This window comes from Musa acuminata, chromosome BXJ3-10, assembly GCF_036884655.1.
Source record: "Musa acuminata AAA Group cultivar baxijiao chromosome BXJ3-10, Cavendish_Baxijiao_AAA, whole genome shotgun sequence".
Classification (NCBI taxonomy): Eukaryota; Viridiplantae; Streptophyta; class Magnoliopsida; order Zingiberales; family Musaceae; genus Musa; species Musa acuminata.
In genome coordinates, this window is record NC_088358.1 from 23,843,990 (window position 1) to 23,863,655 (window position 19,666).

Genomic DNA, 19,666 nt, shown 5'->3' on the forward strand with positions numbered 1-19,666 from the left:
ATAGCTAAAACTTATAAACAGGTCATTGGTTGGGTCACTTGATCATATGGGCTGATCAAATCAAAGCCCTTATAGAGTACTTGGATCGGACTTGTGGGCTGGGTCTCATGGGCTACTCTTACGCTGGTCTTATTGATCCGTTTTAGAACACTGCTGGATTTGCCTTTTGTGTCCCATGTACCGGTCCGATTTGGGCTGACGCCCGAATTGAGCCCGGTCTGCTCTAGTCCACTGGCCTATCTGGTCTGTGGTGGGTTATAAACCCGCCTCGACAAACCGCCTGGCGGAAACCCAAGCTGCGCCGAAGGCTCCCTCCCGTATGGAGGACGACGAGACCGCGGTGAAGGTCTCAGAAGTTGTCGCGGCGGCGAACGAAGAAGCAACGGAGATGGAGGAGAGAGTCGGAGGCGGCGGCGGGGGGCGAGGAGAGGAGGAGGAGGCGGAGGATGATGTGGAAGGCGAGGAGGAGGAGGAGGAGGACGAGGACGAGGAGGAGGACGACGAGGGTTACATGTTGCGTTTTGATGGCGACACGGATCCCTTGGGCTTGGTCCAAGAGGACAACCACGGCGTCGATCTCTACCAGCAGTTCGAGCGGCTCGAGTACGAAGCCCTCGCCGAGAGAAAGCGCAAGGCCGTCAGCCAAAAAGAACCACCGTAAAGGCCAATCTTTTTTTTTTTTCCTTTTTTTTAATTCCTTGTGCTTCCGAGGAAGGAGCAAGTTTTCTTTTTATGAAAGGTATTGTTCACTTTTTTCTTATTGATTAATTAATTTTGGTAGTGGCGAGTCTGCGAAGAAACCCAGGCGGGAGGATGTTTTAGGCGTCACCATGGAGGAGATCAATGAGCTAATGAATTTTGGTCGCCGGAGAAGATCAAGAGCCGTACGCTTTCTTTCTTGATCTTATCTAGAATTTTTGTTCCTTTGCTCGTTCACCCTCATGGTCAACTGAGGCCGTGAACTAATTGCTGTGACATGGATTTTGTTGGAGAAGATACGCATGTCATACTTGTTTTTCAGTTCTTGGATGATTTATGCTGCATGTTTTTAACTTTTTGCTCGCTGAAACTTGTCTATATGTCATAATTAATGCTTAAGACACACATTGTAATGATTATTTAAGTAGACCTTAATTTAACACTATGGGATTCCTAAGTTTACAAGTAGTAGAATCTGCATAACATTCTTACTTTCTCATGTGCACTTTTTGTGATATTGCTTGTTGAGACATTTGATTTGGTTATTAGCAGTCAAAGAAAAGGGGAAGAAAAAGGGGATCAAAGAAAAAACTTAGCCCTGAGGTTTCTAGAAGAATTGGGGATGCTACTCTCTATTACACATCTGGGGATTATGATGAGGTGAGTTTTTAAGACAATTTTGTCAACCAAATATCTTTTGGTTAATCTTGTGATCACAAAAAATAACATTACATTTTCCATTGTTTGAATTTCTGCTGGTGACATACTTATATAACTGCTAATATGTATTCATGTGCATTATGTACATATACCTTATACACAGTGTGCCTTCATGTGTGTGTATTGCTGGTTTTCTGCTGGTTAGATGTCACTCCTTCCTTTGTTTAGGGTCATATAGTTTCTCTTCTTGATTTGAACAGCGCTGGAAAGAATGTCCAAATATGAGACAATTAAGATCCATATATTTGTGGCAGCATAACTTCATTGTTGTTGAGAGACAAACCAGACTATATATTAGTCATCTTATGCTGATTTGACAATGGTCTATTTGTAAGTAACTAAGTTTAGCATCTGAGTTCTCAACATCAAGATGCTTTATGAACTATTCTTTGCTGAGTTAGGTTGGTTTGTTTTATGTCTTGATTGAAACCATGCTGTGATTTTGTTGTTTTTGTTGTATTGAAACCAGTGATTTTGTCAATCATTTGGTCTTAGAACATCTCTTCTTGCTTACTACAGGACATATTTAGCCAACACCTATCCGTATGCCCTTTGCAGTGTCATGAGTTTGGATCACTTGCCTTATTCATTAGGCCCTAACCAACTAGAACCTTGTGTAGATTGACCTGGACTAACCTTTCTGCATGGTATTGAGGATCAGTCTTCACTGTGAGCTAGTTGCATCATGCTGGTTTAGCATGCACCATAATTTTCAGTCCTATTGCAATTAAACTGCTCTTGTTGAGTTTGTCATTAATTTTTGTATAGTGGAGCAATCCTTTTCTTATTAGGATCAGTAACTCCAATCAGCTCGTGGAGTTTCATGGTGTTATATATGTAATGTTAAAATAAAACCATGAAGACCATTTGGACTTCTCAAATATTCACTTTTTTTTCGCCTACAGAGGATGTATCTCTATGCCTGTGTTCAGGTGATAGGAAGGAATTGTTGACTGGCATATCTCACTGCACTAGTCCTTTAGTCCTTTCCATCTTGCTCTAAAGTGTACAAAATCAGTATATGATTATCTGCAGTAACAAGTAGATTGACTTAAAAAAAAATTGGCAATAATGTAATTATAATAAATTTTGCCAAAAATTTTGGCGTATATCTTTTTACTTATCATGAATCTTCAAGGTGCTGCATGGTCCTAGGGTCCAATGGGAAATAGGGCTCAGAGAACATGAAGTTGCTGAAAATAACAGGCATCTTACATCAACCCTGTAAGATTTTAGCCAATAGTTTTTGTTCTATTCTTAAGCTTGCACAATATGTTTCAATTTATTTTCTAAAAAGAAAACCATACCATTAACCGGTCATCTGAATGTTACTTACATAGCCATGTCGCAAAAACTGTTGAATTCAACTTCCCAGATCTGGGAAGCAAGGTTCGCAATATTGTACCATACTGGTATTTCGACCTGGGCTCGGTACCGGTATGGTACGGTATACCGAGCGGTACATCCGGGTGTACTGAATGGTACACTCAGGTGTGACGAGTACTGTAGCACTGCTACAGTGCTACAGTGCACTCGGACCGGTAACAGATGGTCCGCGTACTGGCAACCTGTCGGACCGGTACGTACCGCCCGTATCGGGCGGTACAGTTCGGTACTACAGACCCTGCTGGGTTGAATTTTGAACACACCCAAAATTAGCTAACAGAGGTTCCAGCCTATTTGTCTTCCCTCATATAATTGATCATTAAAACACCTACATCTTATGAAGCAATTGAATATCAGCAACAACATCTCTAGGGTAACAGGAGGTATTGTAATGTTCATGTATTTCTTGTTAATGCATGACTGATTGGTTCAATTCATTGAAGCCACTTATTTGGAAACTGTGGTATGCTGACCAGGTTTTATGGCATTGGGCACTTGTACTATGGCATTTCTTTTAATTACTTTTTGAATTTCTAGTATCCATCAAGTGACTTGTTTTTCCACACTATGGACTATGGATTTCAATTTGATATTGATGTTATTCTCATAACAGGCAATTCCTTTGTTGCAAGAAGTTGTGCGGCTTGCACCCAATCTTTCTGATGCATATTATATACTTGGTCTAATATATGATGCCAAAGGTGACAGGGGGAAAGCTCTAAACTTTCACATGATAGCTGCACATTTATCACCCAAGGATCCATCTTTATGGAAAAAGCTTGTTGCATGGTCAATGTGAGCTCTCTTAGATCTCGGATTCTTGCAGTTATTGGTTCTTTTTTTTTTAATGTTTCTACCGGTAGTTCTTTTGATCTACAAAATGCTGACTATCAGTATCTAGATTGTTTATATTGGAAAGCAGCAACTGATTTCTACTGCTTCTTTAAAGCCATCATATTTTGTTGTTTGCACTTTGCACATCTTTTAAGCGAAACACTTCTTGCAGTGTTACTTTCTGGGTGAGGAAAATCCACCTAATGTAGCAATTTCGCGTATCCTAAATCTAAGACTTTGAGATCTACAGAACTTTGTCATCGTAAGGTCCATTTACTTCTATTTCCACCTTCAGGCTTGTCTCTGTAAGACATGTGATATCACAAGGATGTGCAAAACCATGGCTTGAAGATGGAATAATCTAATATGTACCTAGTTTGATACCTAAAGATTGGTGTCTTGTATAGGCTATGCCCCATGGCTTAATAAGATTTCAAGTCCACTGTTCTTTATGAAAATGTCCCGAGGACTGGTATGTGCAAAACCATCATGCACTGGCATGGACCAACACAGAAAGGCATGACTTGTTTCATGAACTACATTGGCAGCTCGTGTAAAATTCTCTGCGTCATGGTATCCTGCCAGGATAAGTGCCAATTGCCAACAGGCACACTATCATGGCTATCCTAGCTCGTACTTGTAATCTATTTGATGCTGAATAACTTTGTGACCTGCTCTCCACATACTTACATTGTTTTGCCAATGCAGTGAACAGACAAATACTGGTCAGATTAAGTATTGTCTTAAAAAGGCAATAACTGCAGATCCAAAAGATGTGGGTCTCAGGTTCGACCTTGCTTTGTTGTACTGTGAACTTGGCGAGTACCAAAAAGCTGCAGAATCATATGATCAGATCATTGGGATATATCCTGCTAACATTCAAGCACTCAAAATGGCTGCAAAGGTTTCACTTTTTTGCTTTCATTTCTTCTTATATAGCTTTCCAAATTCTAGATGAGTTTCTCTTTTTTTGCATCATAGAAACTCTCAAGTAGTCATATTGATATGTTAAAAAAAATATGCATGGTTAGCACTTGGTGCTTCCTCTGGCATCTCATACTGGAATCTTATGACTGTACTTTGCCCGATCAGAAATATGGGCATGGAATGCAACACTGAACCATGCATAGTTCTTGTGCTCTCCTGGCATGATACTGCATGCCTGAACATCCCGGTATGACTGTGCATGGACAAACCATGGGAATACCTTTGTCATAATTTGTTTCCTTACATACTGTATGCATTTGCTTTAGAAACAGTTGCTGCCAGTCCTACAAATTTCAGGCTAGTAATCTTTTTATTTACGTTGACAAAAGTTGCTTGACATGTCAGAAGAAAAATATTGATTTTAAAACATAACCAGGAAAGATTTCCAGGCCTATGTTAGGTTTTCTGGTGTACTTTTCTCTCATTTAGATCCTGAGGGGCTTGGATCTGGCTAAGTGGTTACAAGTTGGATTCTGGTGCATTGACTTTTACTTTCATTTGTCACCATTCTGATTTGGTTTAAGGACCGGTGTTTTCCTGTAGATCATATTTCTATATACCAAGTGCATATCAACCTATCTTTCCAATAGTAGAGCATAATTATCTTGTCCTTTGGTCAAAGTTCATTTTATTGCTTTAGAAGAAAAATAACTCATTCTTTTACCTACATCTCCTGATAATGATAGTTGAGAATCGAGACTTCAGTAATGGAAGTGCTTCGAGCTGATGCTTTAGAGTGCAGTTTCAATTGTTTTGGCTAGTTTCTCTTAAAATTTTTAGCTTAAAAATGTGTTACTGTCTTGATTCGTTATGGATAGATACTGTAATTGTCACTTATATCTTGATGTTTATGTAATCTTTACTTCTGAGTTTGCTCCTATTTTGCTTCTTTTATTTCAGATGTACCAGAAGTGTGGTCTAGTTGAGCGGGCTATTAAGATTTTGGAGGATCATGTTAACAGTCATGTTGAATGTGATAATAGTGTTATTAATCTGCTAATTGCATTGTACATAGAAAATGGCTCACATATGGAAGCACTTAAGCTTATTGAACGTGCATGCTCAATCTGTGGCCTGGGAAAGAAAAATCTGTTATATCTGAAAGTGAAAGAGGCAGTCTGTCATGCTCAACTTGGAAATATGCAACATGCTGAGGTTTGTAGTTAGCCACCTTACACCAGACTTATAATTTTAAATGTATTTATATGCTGCAGATTAATTCTTTCCCTGGTTCAGATTATCTGTCTTCATGCTTCAAACATGACACCATGTTATGTTTCATTTTATTATGGTTAGTAGTTGCTACTTATAGCTTGTCTTTGCAAATTTGATATAATCAATTACAGTTATGGTTCCCTGTACTCATAGGACAAGATGTATATATATATATATATATATCCCCTTACACAGCTCATGGTGGGAAATGATCCACATAGCCTTACCCAAATAGTTGGTACGTTATGGCTTTTGCCTCCATGACCCTAAAATCAATGTTTCTTTTACAGGTTCTGCTTAAGGACATGCCAATGGATCGTTGTGCAGATAATGGAGATTTGATTATTGAAGCTGCAGACTCATTTTTTAGTCTCGGGCAATATCAGTTTGCAGTTGAATTTTACTCCGTGCTGGAAGATGTTCCTAATCATGACAATGTAAGGTATTCTATGCCATATTCGTTCCTCCAATTTTTGTTTTATAACTATGATGATAGTGACTTCATTTTTGGCCAGTCTCTAATCCAAACAAAAGAGCAGTGCCTTTGTGGCATGGGCTCCCTTCAGAGCCTTTCTTAGTATAGCATTAGTGTTTATGCATTGTTATTGGCCACTTCTGTTATCATGTGTGCAAAGATTTGTTAATTCTTAAAATGTTTACCACTTCATGCTCTATCTAGTTTCTCTAATTATCACTGCACAACCAAAGAAGATCATGATACTCCACAGTGTGTTCCAGTTAAATGACCATTTATTCCCAAACAAACAGGCTCAAAGCCACCAATTCATGTTGGATCATGCTACCTTCTTGTTGAGCCGTGCTAGTTAAGTAAAAATGGAGAAACAATATTTCCTGATACTCCATTTGACCTTGGTTCATTTTACTTTATTTCTTTTTCAAATAATTTGTTCTAATTTCTTTCTGCCTTGACATGTACGTTGCCCCTAGTAATGAAAGCATTATTGTTCCCTCTTATCCTGTTCGTTCTCAGGAAGAATTTTGGAGTTGTGCTCATGCTGAATGAACTAAAACTGTAACTATTGAATTTGGCTTTTTCAACTGTTAACTTGCTTATTAGTTTTTTTCTGTTAAATGACAAATCATTTATTGTCTAAATTTTTACCTTGGCTAGGAACCAGCTCTATCATTGGAGGATTGATGAAAGGTTTGATAATTGTATGAATTAGCACAACATTTTTTAAAAAGTCCATTCTTCATATGTTAGAAGATAACAATGAAAAATCTACACGATTAGGAATTTAGGAATAATCCATATCAGTTAATTAGTGTAAATTACATGTTCTTTTGTTCACTATTAGCCATTCATGGTCTCAGTTTTAATTTTTATAAGGCAAGGTGTTGTTTTTTTTTTTTTTTCGCCAAAAGAGTGCTAATAATTTTTTTCTGCTCCAAACATGATCTTTGGTAATATTTTCTTGTATTTTGAGTTTTGCAGGGGAACTTACACCTAAAAATTGCTCAATGTTTCTTATCCATGGAGCAACAAGGAAAAGCTATAGCATTCTACTATAAAGGTTACATTTAGCCCATGTAATATCTATAAAATGGTTGTTCTAATTGTTATAAGTAACCATCTAATCTGCTGTAAATAACTTATTTGGTTTGTCTAGAAGTGTTTATTACTGCCTTGAGTCAAATATTTCTTTTTAGAAGATTGTGCCGTTGCATACTTCATTTTTTTTATACATGAAGAAAACAAAGATTAAAATCTCGATCGGTCCGACACGATTCAGTTGGTATTTACTCGTCCGACCACCAACCGGTTCGCAGACTGAGAGGTTTGGTCCGATCAATGTATATATTATACTTAGGGTAACATGATGCAAATTCCTTATGCATGCGATGATTTTGCATGGCAACCGCTCTCACTCGCTGCATGAGGAGGTATTTCCTCATGCAAATTCCTGATTCCTTCTCCCTCTTCTTCTCTTTACTACTTGCCCCTCTCCTTCCCTATTGTTGTCTCCTCCCTCCTCCTCACTGTCACTTCCCTCCTCTTCCTTCTTCTCCTTTGTGACAACTCTCCTCCCAACCGATAGCCGCCAAGCCTCCTCAGACCTTGACAATCTCCTGCCCAATTCCTCCTCCCTCTTCTCATTAATTATGTTTAAATTTTAATATTTGTGAGCACCTTGCATCGCTAGAGTGAGTGCCTAGCGCTTTTCAAAACACTGGTCATAGGATTAACTGTCTTGCTAATTTGTGTGGCCTTCTCTATTGCACGCTTACAAATTTTGGTTGTTCAAATTCACATACTACTTGTTGGATAAATTAAAGGCACGGGATTTTCAATAGAAGGGAAACTTCATTGCAACCAACAAGAATTTACAACTCGATGTTGTGACACAAGTCCCAAGAGTAGGGAAAGAGGAAACCATCATTGAAAAACTTTGCATGGAAGTGAAGTGGCTGGTTTAATTTAATGCCCATTTCCTAGGTACTCTCTAGGAGGAACATCCTCTATGTACCAATCACTCGAGGGTTAGTAAGTGCTAAGATGGCTGACGTTTTAATTTAATGGCATTCATGTCTTACATCAGTTTTCAGCCCATAACAAGACAAATCTTGCTGTTGCTCAGCATAATGCATTGCAACATAGTGCAACTGAGATTGTACAAGATTGTTTTGTGCATATTTTACATGTTTGTTAAAGACCATTTCTACTAAACACTATGACATTTGTGCAGTTCAATTAGGAAAAAGAACTGGCAGCAGAATATCTCTAGCTAGATTTCTTGTGGGATACATGAACTAGCACTTGTGTAACTTATGTTTGTAAATGTTGGTATACATATATGTTTCTTGTTCATTTTATTTATATTTTCAACTGAAAAAGGCAGTTACCATTTACTTTCTTATCATAATCTCAGTGTTTCTTCTCTAGTCATGTAGTCTTGGCGAAGTGATGTTTTTGTACTTTAATACACTTTAACATGCTAAACCTCCTTTCGATGGAAATATTCCAAATGGTTTATTGATATGGTTACTTATTTTGAAGACATCTGCAGTCAGATATTCGAACTGGAAATTTCCAATTCATATGTCTAAACGTTGCATCTTTGTTTGAAATGAAAAATTATGGAGAAGGCTATACTCGTGAATATCAGTATTCATGCTTTGAATATGATTGAAACCTTCTTTCATTTTTAATCAACACGTTTCATCTAATCATTTATCCATGTTTCTTTTTGGTTGGTCTTTACTTGTTTCTATAGCAGCTATGTTGCAGTAATTTTTAACCCTCCTTTTTTTTCTGCTGGTGTGAACTATTAATCATGATTTTCTTTATCACAGAGTTCATACTTTCTCCTTGAAAAGAGCTGTCATTTATGCCTGTTAGTTTTAATTTTTTTTCTTTCTAGTGTGTGCTCAAGGTTTTCAAAGTATTCTTTTCTCAGCAATTTGTTTCTATGGCTTGTTTCAGCTTTATCTAAAATTGAGAATGATGTTGATGCCCGTATCATCCTATCTTCTCTTCTCCTTGAAGAAGGAAAAGATCAGGAAACGATTAATCTGCTTTCCCCTCCAAAGGTTTCAGGTAAGTGCATGATTATCCTTTCATAAGGTTGTACAGATTGGCAGCTTCTTTAATTGTTTCTATATTTTGTATTACTCTTCAGCACAATTGCCCAATTTAAATTCTGCACAAACCAATCCTTGGTGGGAAAATGGGAAGATAAAAATGCAGCTTGCTAAAATCTATCATGCAAAAGGGAAGCTTGAGGATTTTGTTGACACAATCTATTCATATGTTCGCGAAACACTTGTCATAGAGATCATGAATCGAAAGGTATTGTTCTAGGTTATTCAACTAGAAACAGGAAGCTTCTGTTCTTTTCATGATTGGCTAGTAGTAAGTCAAGCCCTGCAATCTGAATTTTTTTTTTCTGGGTTAAATCTTCAAGCCTTTTGCCTGTTTTTATTGTATATTGGAGTTTGCTCAATGTATTAAATCCTTTTTAAATTGCATTTTTTTTAAGTGGCTCTCAAGTTTGTTTGTGTTAGTTGTAATTAGTTGTCTAAGTAATTGGCCTGCAGATGATAGAAACTTTCTGAAGAATTTCCAACAGATGGTGCACAAATCTAACCATTATGAGTGAAACTTTAGAGCACAATCTATACTGCTAAACCAATCATTGCACTTAGATTTTTCTCTATATCATAGGAAATTTATCCATCTATCAAAATAATTAGACAGTCACTAATTCTCCACTTCATAAGTTTGTTTCGAAGCCCTAAAATCTAGATGGACGTTCTCTCAGGTAACCTGTAGTGTAAGTTGAAAATATTCTCCAGGTTTTTCTTGGTGTTGAGTAAATAAACCAAAACTTTTGGTAGTCTTGCTTTTCTCAATAAGTACTGCAGCTTTATTTTGTCCTTGACAAGATATTCTGTTCAATATAGTATTCCTAAAAAATCCCAATATAGGATTGGTAAATCGACTGCAAACCAACTTCTATCTTGTTTTATGTTGCCCCTAGACATGTTGTTTCGGTAAATGTATGGGTACATATGAATATTCATTTCATTTATGTGCACTATGTATTTATTGGTCTTGTTTAAGATTATTTACATATTTGTATAATTATATCATTAAATTTTAGCAATCTCATGCTCTACTATGTGAGTATTCATTCATAATCATATGACTTGATGTTTCTAATTCACAGTATTGTTACTTCCAAGTAGGTGCGTCCAGCAAAAAAAATCGCAAAAAGTGTATTATTTGAAAGAGTCAAGTTGTTAGATGATCAACAGGCAGATAACCTATTCCGTGGCTTCAAGCCAGTTGCAAGAATGTCAGAGTTGTAAGTTTCTTTTTCTTCTTTTTAGTTATTATTATTTTCATGTGTATTGCTTGTAGATATTTACATTACATAATATTTGTACACAAAATATCAATGGCATGAGGGCATTTGCTATTACAAAATCAAAATAGAAGTTGCCAGTCTGAACTCATCTCTTCATGCCAAATAGTACAGGCCATACACCATCGAGGATTGATACGTGAAACTAGAAATATTTGTCTTGAAAAGGAGATTTGTAATAGAGATCATATGTTGGTAAAATCCATGATTTCACAAATAGTAACTCGTCGACTAAAGAAAAATAATGTGCTTTATCTGAAAAAATCAGGAAGAAAATTTAAAAATATCCTTTGCCTTACACCTAATACAATTTTCTTCTGTCATCTTGTGAAGAAAGATTAAGAGAAGATAGAGATAATATAGAAAATAATATGACATAACATAAAGAATCATGTAAGTGTTTCATGATTAAAATAGGAAAGAGAATTCCTTCAATTCCAATCACTACAGAAAAGCTTCAATCTCACCTTACCAGATAGAAGACTCTTATTTTATTCTGTTTTGGCTGCCAGCCGTGCATGCACATACACACCTCCTTTCTCCTAGCACTTTCCACACCATCTGCCATCTAGCCCTAACTTTCCTCTCTTTGGTCATCTTTCTTCCTCTCTCCTTTGCAAGGTACTATAATGACTAACCCAGCAACTGTCAACTCATGTTATTGTCATGATTAGTGACCGGCACTGAAGTGGATCAGTGTTTCCAAGAGGTTCACACATGCAAGATACTGGATCAAATATGTGCATTGCTTTTGAATATTTTTGGTGCTTTTTGTTTGCTTTTCTTCTCACGAGCAGATTACCTGTTCTGGTTTTCTTTTACTGCTACATCTTTAATAATTTCAGTTGCTTTTTCTTCTTTTATACAGAAAAGTAATTTCTGTAGATCTTTTATTGTCTTCTGTTAAGGGTCAAAGCAGTTAGAGCAAAGAAGTCCCTTCAAAAACTAGCAGCTCTAAAGGAAGAAAAGAAAGCAGCAGCATTGGGTGCTGGGTTAGATTGGCAAAGTGATTCAGATGATGAGATTCCGGTATATAATATATATATATATATATATATATATATATATATATATATATGTATATTGCTCTATTTTATTCACTTGATCTTGTTTCTTCCATGTGATGAGCTTGATAACTTGTCTTAATGATCTAATGCTATTTTCTATAGCGGAAGGCAAAACAAGAACCTCCTCTGCCTGATCTCCTAAAGGATGTGGAGCATCATCAGTTCATTTTAGATGTTGGTACCTTTGTCACCACTTTTTCTTTGTTCTAATTGCTTGACTTTTCTTCTCATGTATGCATCTAGCAAGAAACATGAAGGGATAGTATTCTAGAACTTAGGAACCTTTAATTTCCTTGTTCTCCTCACTAGTAATGATTTCTTAGTACACATTCAGTGGTGACATATCAAAAATTTCATTGTGGCACAGCTGTTAAGGTCGATTTGATTTGTCATCAAAGCACCAAGCATATCAAAAATTCATTTAAAAGAAGCTTGTTAATGTTTTATTGCAGACAAATAGAAACCTATTTTTTGTTGATTAAAAATTTAACGGTCAATTTTTGTAGCCTTATCTGACATGGATCATGTTTTGCATTTGTTTTATGAAAATTGTAATGACTTTCCTAATGATTATTAAGCATTATTATGTCATGAATTTATTTATATATTGAAAACATTTGTAGCTCTGCAAAGCCTTGGTGTCTGTGCAACGATATTGGGAAGCATTAGAGATTATCAATCACACTCTGAGATTAGAGTACAACACGATTTCTACTGAGAAAAAAGAGGAGTTTCGATCACTGGGTGCACGTAAGAAATTGTTATTTCATCTCTATATCTGTTTAAACAGTCTATTGGATACAGCATTTAGTGTTGTGACAAATTGTTATGTCTTGGTTAAAGAAATTATGTTAAAGAAATTGTTATGCATTTAGCATACATGTTATGTGAATGGAAAGAGTAATTTCAAAAAAACAGTTACTAATTTTTAAAAAAATTATGTATATTGACATTTTTACTCATATGCAGATATTGCATACAGCACTAGAGATCCAAAACATGGTTACAATTATGTAAGATATATAGTTCAACAACATCCGCACAGCATAGCTGCCTGGAATTGCTATTATAAGGTTGTTTCAAGGTAATTATATGTTTTTACACTGGGCTTATATGCTGTTATTACAAGGTTTGCTGAATTTTTCCCCTCTTTCTAGGTTAGAATATCGTTTTTCAAGGCATTTGAAGTTTCTCCACCATATGCGAGTGGAGCTAAAAGATTGTGTAATGCCAATGATAATTTATGGCCATCAATTTACTATGATTAGCCAGCACCAGTCAGCTGCTCGGGAGTATTTGGAAGCTTACAAAGTTCAGCCAAAAAATCCGCTGATCAATTTATGTGTTGGTATGATTTGTGTTGATTGACTTTTCCATCTGGGCAATTTATTGGCACAGCTTATTGTTTATTTTCCTGCAGGCACAGCCTTGATTAATTTAGCGCTGGGGTTTAGGCTTCAGAAAAAGCACTACTGTGTAGCTCAAGGTTTTGCATTTCTTTACAAATATCTGCGCAACTGCAATAACAGTCAGGTTATTGTTCGATAATTCTCCAAATGATTTTTCATATCATACATGCATTATCATCGTGAATTGTTCAGCAATGTTTCGTCATTTTTTTTATTGACAACTCATCATCTTCTTGAAATTTTATTTGATATTCATATTTCCTTGCATCAGAAGAGGAATATTTTTTGTGATAGTTATAATCTACTCCGATTAGGAAATGTTTTGTTCGATGTGCATGCATGCTATGTCATGTTTAGCAACTATCTAGTCAGTATGAATGCCACTTGTAGCTGCTTGTGGCAGTTGTACTGAAACAGGCGAATATGGAGCGTTTTAACTCTCATCTGAATTTTAAATTAAAGGAAACATTATTTTCCTATCAGAAAATCATTTAATTGCCACATACATCTAGATCACTTCATCTTACCCAACCATAGCATAACTTCATCTTCTTACCCAATAGAACATTGACATGATACTTTGGGCTACATTTCAGGAAGCCTTGTACAACATTGCGCGGGCGTATCAGCATGTCGGCCTTGTTACCCTGGCGGCTATTTATTATGAAAAGGTGCTTGCAATGCAAGAGAATGATTACCCCATCCCCAAACTTCCATATGAAGATTCAAGTGTTCCAGTAACTATGAAGCCAGGCTATTGTAATCTTCACAGAGAGGCTGCCTATAATTTGCACTTGATTTACAAGAAGAGTGGGGCTACAGATCTTGCCAGACAGCTCTTAAAAAATTATTGTTCTATTTGACTGTATATTGATGCACGACATGATAAAAGTTCCAGAAGATATGCTTGTTGCATCAAAGCCTAGCGTGCCAAGACTTGATGAAGTTCCGCTTCTGGGAGGTTACAAAAGGTTAAAGCTGGAATCGACTGCCACAGTGATGAATATATCCTCTTCACAAAGTTTTGGTTTGGAATCCATTCCAGTAACATGGAATTGATGTATATTGGTTAATTTCTTTGATACTTGTATTGTTGCTTCAAACCCTTCTTTACAAATCATAGCAAGGCCTCATGTCTCCCACCCACAATATGTACCAACATATTCATAGTTTTATCCAAACCCTATATGCATAACTAAAGTAAGTTATTATATTTTTATTACTTCTATCGATATGAATGTAGTGAGAAATGTATAATTTTAAAATTAAAATATATTAATTATTAAATAAAATGATACAATTTCTCTTGTATATAATATTTTTAAGACTTGTACATGGTTTATAATATCCAATAAAAAAATTTAAATATAAAATGTTTAAAATTTATACTCATATACATAAAGTGTACTTTTTTTTTATCCAATTACTTAGGTAAGGTATTAGTTTATAGTGAGTTATAATTTAGTAAGTATAAGTCTTTATATATATATATATATATTAAAATAATTAACATAAGACATTTAACTCTATACAGAACATCTGTAAAATAAGAGCACAAAATTTTATGTCGAAATAATTGAAATTATTTATATACGTGTACTCCTACATTGTATGTCATAATATATATGTGTTTTCACATCGTATGTCATAATATATACATTTACTCTCATAAAATATACGTGCACTTCACATCGTATGTCATAATGCATATATGCACTCTTATACTACACATCATAGCATATATATACATTATATGTTGTAACATATTCATGTACTTTCACATCGCACGTGATCATATATGCATGTATACAAGATATTTTTATCATAATTCATATATTTTTATGCTTATAAAATACATACATTCACATTTAGTGCATGACAATCATATCATCTACATGTCTTTATATATGCATGCATTCATAATATTTTTATCATAATTCATATGTTTTTATATTTACAAAATAATTCACATTTAACTCATAACGATCATATCATTCAGAATATGTTTTACAAAATATATTATGCATATGATGATCTATACAACTATTATTTTACAGTGAATTAAACTTATACTTACTAGTTGAACTTAAAAATGAAGATGTCAATGAGTATGCTAGGGAGCAATACACCAATCAAATTGAGAGCATAGGGTCATGAGATACATTAATTAAGAACCCTATTTTTTGAATCGACGATTTATAATAATTCATAGCATCAATCCATAAAAAAAGTTTGATAAAATCTCTCAAAATAAATTATATTTAACCTAAACATTTATTTAGATTTCACTATCAAATTTTTTAACAATTCACTCAATAATCAAATGAACTAGCCAACATCAATCAAACCATCAAGCAATTTTACTTCACTATTATTATTGAATCTCGGATTTTGATGATGAAGTCAATTGTCATTTGTTGTCTAATCTATGTGTTGAGATAAGTGTGCAGGATTAACTACGATGAAAGATAGACAAGCAGCAGGAGTTGCGCCGGAGTCAAGTTCATGATCACGTTGGGAGTTCGAGAGTTCGACGGAAGTACGGACGGTCGTCGGAGGTTCTGCGGGAACAGATCCGAGAAGTCCAGAAGCTTGCCAAGCGAAGCTCGTCGGAACTCGCCAAGTGGATCGTCGCAAAGTCCAGGAGTTTGCCGGAAGTCCGCAGAAGCATCACCGAGGGTTCATCGGATGATCGACGGAAGTTCGCCGGAAACTCGCCGGAAAAAGCAATTGACGTACCGAAGCAAAGCTGCAGAAATTGTCTTAGATTTAATCGTAGTTAGCACGGTGATTAAGTTAGAAATGGGAGGTGATCCCATTAGCTTAATCCTGGGGCAATTGGGCCCCTGAAGAACTCAAGTTGGGTCGAATGGTTCAACCCATTCGAACCCAAGAAGCTGTGGGAGGTGCAACCGCCCAGGCAGGGAGGTGCCACCGCCCAGGCTAAGTCTCCCAGCGAGACTGGGAGGTGCAACCGCCCAGGGCTCAGTCTCCAAGCGAGACTGGGCGGTGCAACCTCCTCTGTCAAGCGGTAGCACCGCCTGAGCTCAAGTTTCGAGCTCTGCCTGGTGATGCAATCACCGAGCTCAGTCTTCGAGCTCTGGAAGAGAAGTACGACCTCTCTGGCCAGGAGATGCACAGCCTAAGCTCAGTCTTCGAGCTCTGGCAGAGAGGTGCAACCACCTCTGGCAGAAAGGGGCGATCACCTCTGGCAGAGAAGAGAAACTTCTCTGGTCAGGAGATGCACCGCCTGAGCTCGGTCTTCGAGCTCTGGCAGGAAGGTGCAACCACCCCTGACAGAGAAGGTGCAACCGTCTGAGCTCAGTCTTCGAGCTCTGCCAGGCGGTGCCACCTCTCCAGTCGAGAGGTGCAACCGCCTAAGCTCAGACTTCGAGCTCTGCCAGGCGGTGCCACCTCTCCAGTCAAGAGGTGCAACCGCCTGATCCCGGAATTTTGGGATTTGATCGTTTTGAGCTCGAAATTTGAATTGGGTTGGGGCCTATAAATACCCCACCCATTCAGCACTGAAAAGAGACAGACCCACACCGAAATCTTGATCTTTTCTGTGATTCTAAGAGCTCAAAAGTGTTGTAAAGCCTTTAAGTCTCCTCCTTCTGTTCTTCAAGTTTTCAGTTGTAAAGTGAGGAGAGAAAGGTCTGTAAAGGTTGTCTCCTGAGCCTGTTAAAAGGAGAGAAACTGTAAAAGGGCAGTTTGGCCTTCGCCCATTGAAGGAAGGCCCCTAGTTGACGTCGGCAACCTCGTCGGTGGAGGAAGCCAAAAGTGGAGTAGGTCAAGGCTGACCGAACCACTCTAAATCTCTGGTTTGCGTTTATTTTTGAGCACTTTATCATTACTGCAAACCTCCTCCATTACTACTGCTCTCTGCGCTTTCACGAACAAGTTCTAAGTGCTGTTCTTCCGAATCTGCATTCAGACGTAAATTCGTATTTTCGTACATTACAGTTTACGTTTACGTTTGATTCTGCAGAACTGTCTTCGGTGCTTTTACGAAAGAGTTTCTTTGCAGTTTACACTTACATTTTGATCCTATTGATAACTGCAAACTGTCCTCTACAATTTTACGAACGAGTTTCAACATTTAGACGTAAAACTGCATTTAGACGTAAATCGGCTTTCCTCTCACAATCATCAGTTCTCAGTTCACGTTTACGTCTTGATTTCAACTGCATACTGCTTTCTGCGAGTATACAAACGAGTTTCAAAGTTTAGACGTAAATCTGCGTCTAGACGTAAAACAGCGTTTAGACGTAAATCTGAGTTTAGACGTAAAACTGCGTTTAGACGTAAATCTGAGTTTAGACGTAAACTGCGCTTAGACGTAAAACTGCGCTTAGACGCAAATTGTGTTTAGACGCAAACTGCGCTTAGACGCAAACTGCGCTTAGACGCAATCTGCGCTTAGACGCAAACTGCACTTAGATACAAACTGAGAATTAGCTTTTGCATCATAATAGTTTTCTTTTTTTTATTGAACGAACGCAGCTTTTGGTTTTTAATCGCTGTAAGATTTCCGCTGCACTAATTCACCCCCCCCCCTCTTAGTGCTCTCGATCTTAACAATTGGTATCAGAGCCCGGTTAACTCTCAAAAGGATTAAAACCCAAGAGAGATGGCTTACGCCGGAAACCAAGAGGGCCATTCTATTACACGTCCACCCATGTTTAATGGGACGGACTACACCTACTGGAAAACCCGAATGAGGATCTTTCTTATTTCTATGGATTTTGAATTATGGAATCTTGTCGAGAATGGTTTTTCAAAGTCTTCTCTTCCAATGATCGATTGGAATGATTTGGAGAAGAAGGCTTTCGCTCTAAATGCAAAGGCTATGAATGCCTTATTTTGTGCACTCGATAAAAACGAGTTTAACCGTGTTTCAACTTGTGAAACTGCATTTGATATTTGGCACACACTCGAAGTGACCCATGAGGGCACAAGTAGAGTAAAAGAGTCAAAAATCAATTTGCTGTTACACTCTTTCGAACTCTTTCGGATGAAACCGAGTGAAACCATTGGCGACATGTTTACCCGTTTCACGGATGTCGTCAACGGTCTAAAAGGACTCGGAAAGAGCTTTTCGGATTTTGAGCTTGTTAATAAGATACTAAGATCCCTTCCTAAGAGTTGGGATCCTAAAGTCACCGCTATTCAAGAGGCAAAAGATCTGCGAAATTTCCCTCTTGAAGAACTAATCGGGTCACTAATGACCTATGAAATGACTTGTAAAGCTCATAAAGAGCAAGAAGACATCCTTCCAAAGAACAGGAAGGATATGGCACTCAAAACGTCAGAATGCCACTTGAGAGAAAACTCAAGTGATGAGGACTGTGATGATGACTTGGCACTTCTAACAAGAAAGTTTAAAAAGTTCTTTAAAAGAAACAAGTTTAAGAATGATGCAAAAAATAAACTTGAACCCAAAAAGGACCAAGTGATCTGCTATGAATGCAAAAAGCCGGGACACTACAAAAGTGATTGTCCCCAAGTCAAGAAAAGAACAACAAAGAAGAAGGCGCTCCAAGCAACATGGGATGATTCGAGCGCATCTGAGGAAGAGGAGTCCAACACCGAGCAAGTTGCTCATTATGCCTTAATGGCCATCGAAGACGAGGTAACAAATTCAATAGATGCTGATTTATCTTTCGATGAATTATTAAATGCTTTCAATGACTTATTTGACGAATGCAAGAGTATAAGTAGAAAATATAAATTGCTGAAAAAGATGCATGATAGTCTTACTTGTGAGTTTGATAAGTTAAAAGTCGAACATCATGATAGTTTAAATTCATGTATCAAATGTCATGATTTAGAAACTATACAAAAAGAAAACCTGCTACTCAAGGACACCTTGAAGAAATTCGAGGTTGGTAGCAAGTCATTAAACATGATCCTTGCAAACAAGGGTCACATTCCAAAAAGGAGCGGGATTGGATTTGTGAGAAATCCTCACCAAAATCCAACCACCTTCATAAAAGGCTCCATCTTACATGTTCAACACCAAACCAAGTGCAACTTTTGTTGCAAATCTGGACACAAGACACATTGTTGTCCATTCAAGAAAATAAGTCCAAACAAATTAATTTGGGTTCCTAAAGGAACCATGATAAACTCTATGCAACATGATAGAAAATGTAAATCTATTTATGAGGCACCCAAAAGCAAATGGGTACCTAAACATCATCCTTTCTTGTAGAAAACTAAACAATCGCAAGCTAGGAGCAAGAAATGGTACCTTGATAGTGGATGCTCAAGGCATATGACCGGAGATCCATCTCAATTCTCTAAGCTCACTAGCATAGACGAAGGATATGTCACCTTCGGAGACAACAACAAGGGTAAAATCATTGGCAAAGGAACCATAGGTAACAAATCCAACCTCTCTATTGAAGATGTTTTACTAGTTGATGGTTTAAAACATAACCTCTTGAGCATTAGTCAA

At 37.2% G+C, this 19,666-nt stretch overlaps 1 protein-coding gene across 3 annotated transcripts; it reads left to right on the plus strand.

Moving 5' to 3' along the window:
- The first annotated feature begins 306 nt into the window (after window positions 1–306).
- Window positions 307–14,438, plus strand: LOC135650404 (uncharacterized). Of its 3 annotated transcripts, none has more exons than XM_065169699.1 (18): window positions 307–657; window positions 782–884; window positions 1,249–1,359; window positions 3,419–3,600; window positions 4,348–4,543; window positions 5,527–5,781; window positions 6,132–6,278; window positions 7,298–7,376; window positions 9,287–9,400; window positions 9,483–9,652; window positions 10,552–10,670; window positions 11,639–11,759; window positions 11,900–11,971; window positions 12,421–12,547; window positions 12,767–12,881; window positions 12,955–13,145; window positions 13,218–13,330; window positions 13,803–14,438. In XM_065169699.1, exons 1-18 carry the CDS (start codon window positions 320–322, stop codon window positions 14,067–14,069), a joined length of 2,820 nt encoding a protein of 939 aa, XP_065025771.1. In that variant the 5' UTR covers window positions 307–319; the 3' UTR covers window positions 14,070–14,438. The 3 variants fall into 3 exon arrangements, 2 of the variants coding, with proteins under 2 accessions (XP_065025771.1, XP_065025772.1); XM_065169700.1 differs by having other exon boundaries at window positions 1,252–1,359; XR_010501520.1 differs by lacking the exon at window positions 13,803–14,438 and having other exon boundaries at window positions 12,960–13,145.
- The last annotated feature ends 5,228 nt before the right edge of the window (window positions 14,439–19,666 follow it).

Bases quoted from the DNA above. Each gene is read 5' to 3' on its own strand.
- LOC135650404 (XM_065169699.1), top strand. From the start codon at position 320: ATGGAGGACGACGAGACCGCGGTGAAGGTCTCAGAAGTTGTCGCGGCG. The intron at 4,544-5,526 runs GTTTCACTTTTT...CTTTTATTTCAG, and splicing joins CACTCAAAATGGCTGCAAAG to ATGTACCAGAAGTGTGGTCT. The intron at 13,146-13,217 runs GTATGATTTGTG...ATTTTCCTGCAG, and splicing joins GCTGATCAATTTATGTGTTG to GCACAGCCTTGATTAATTTA.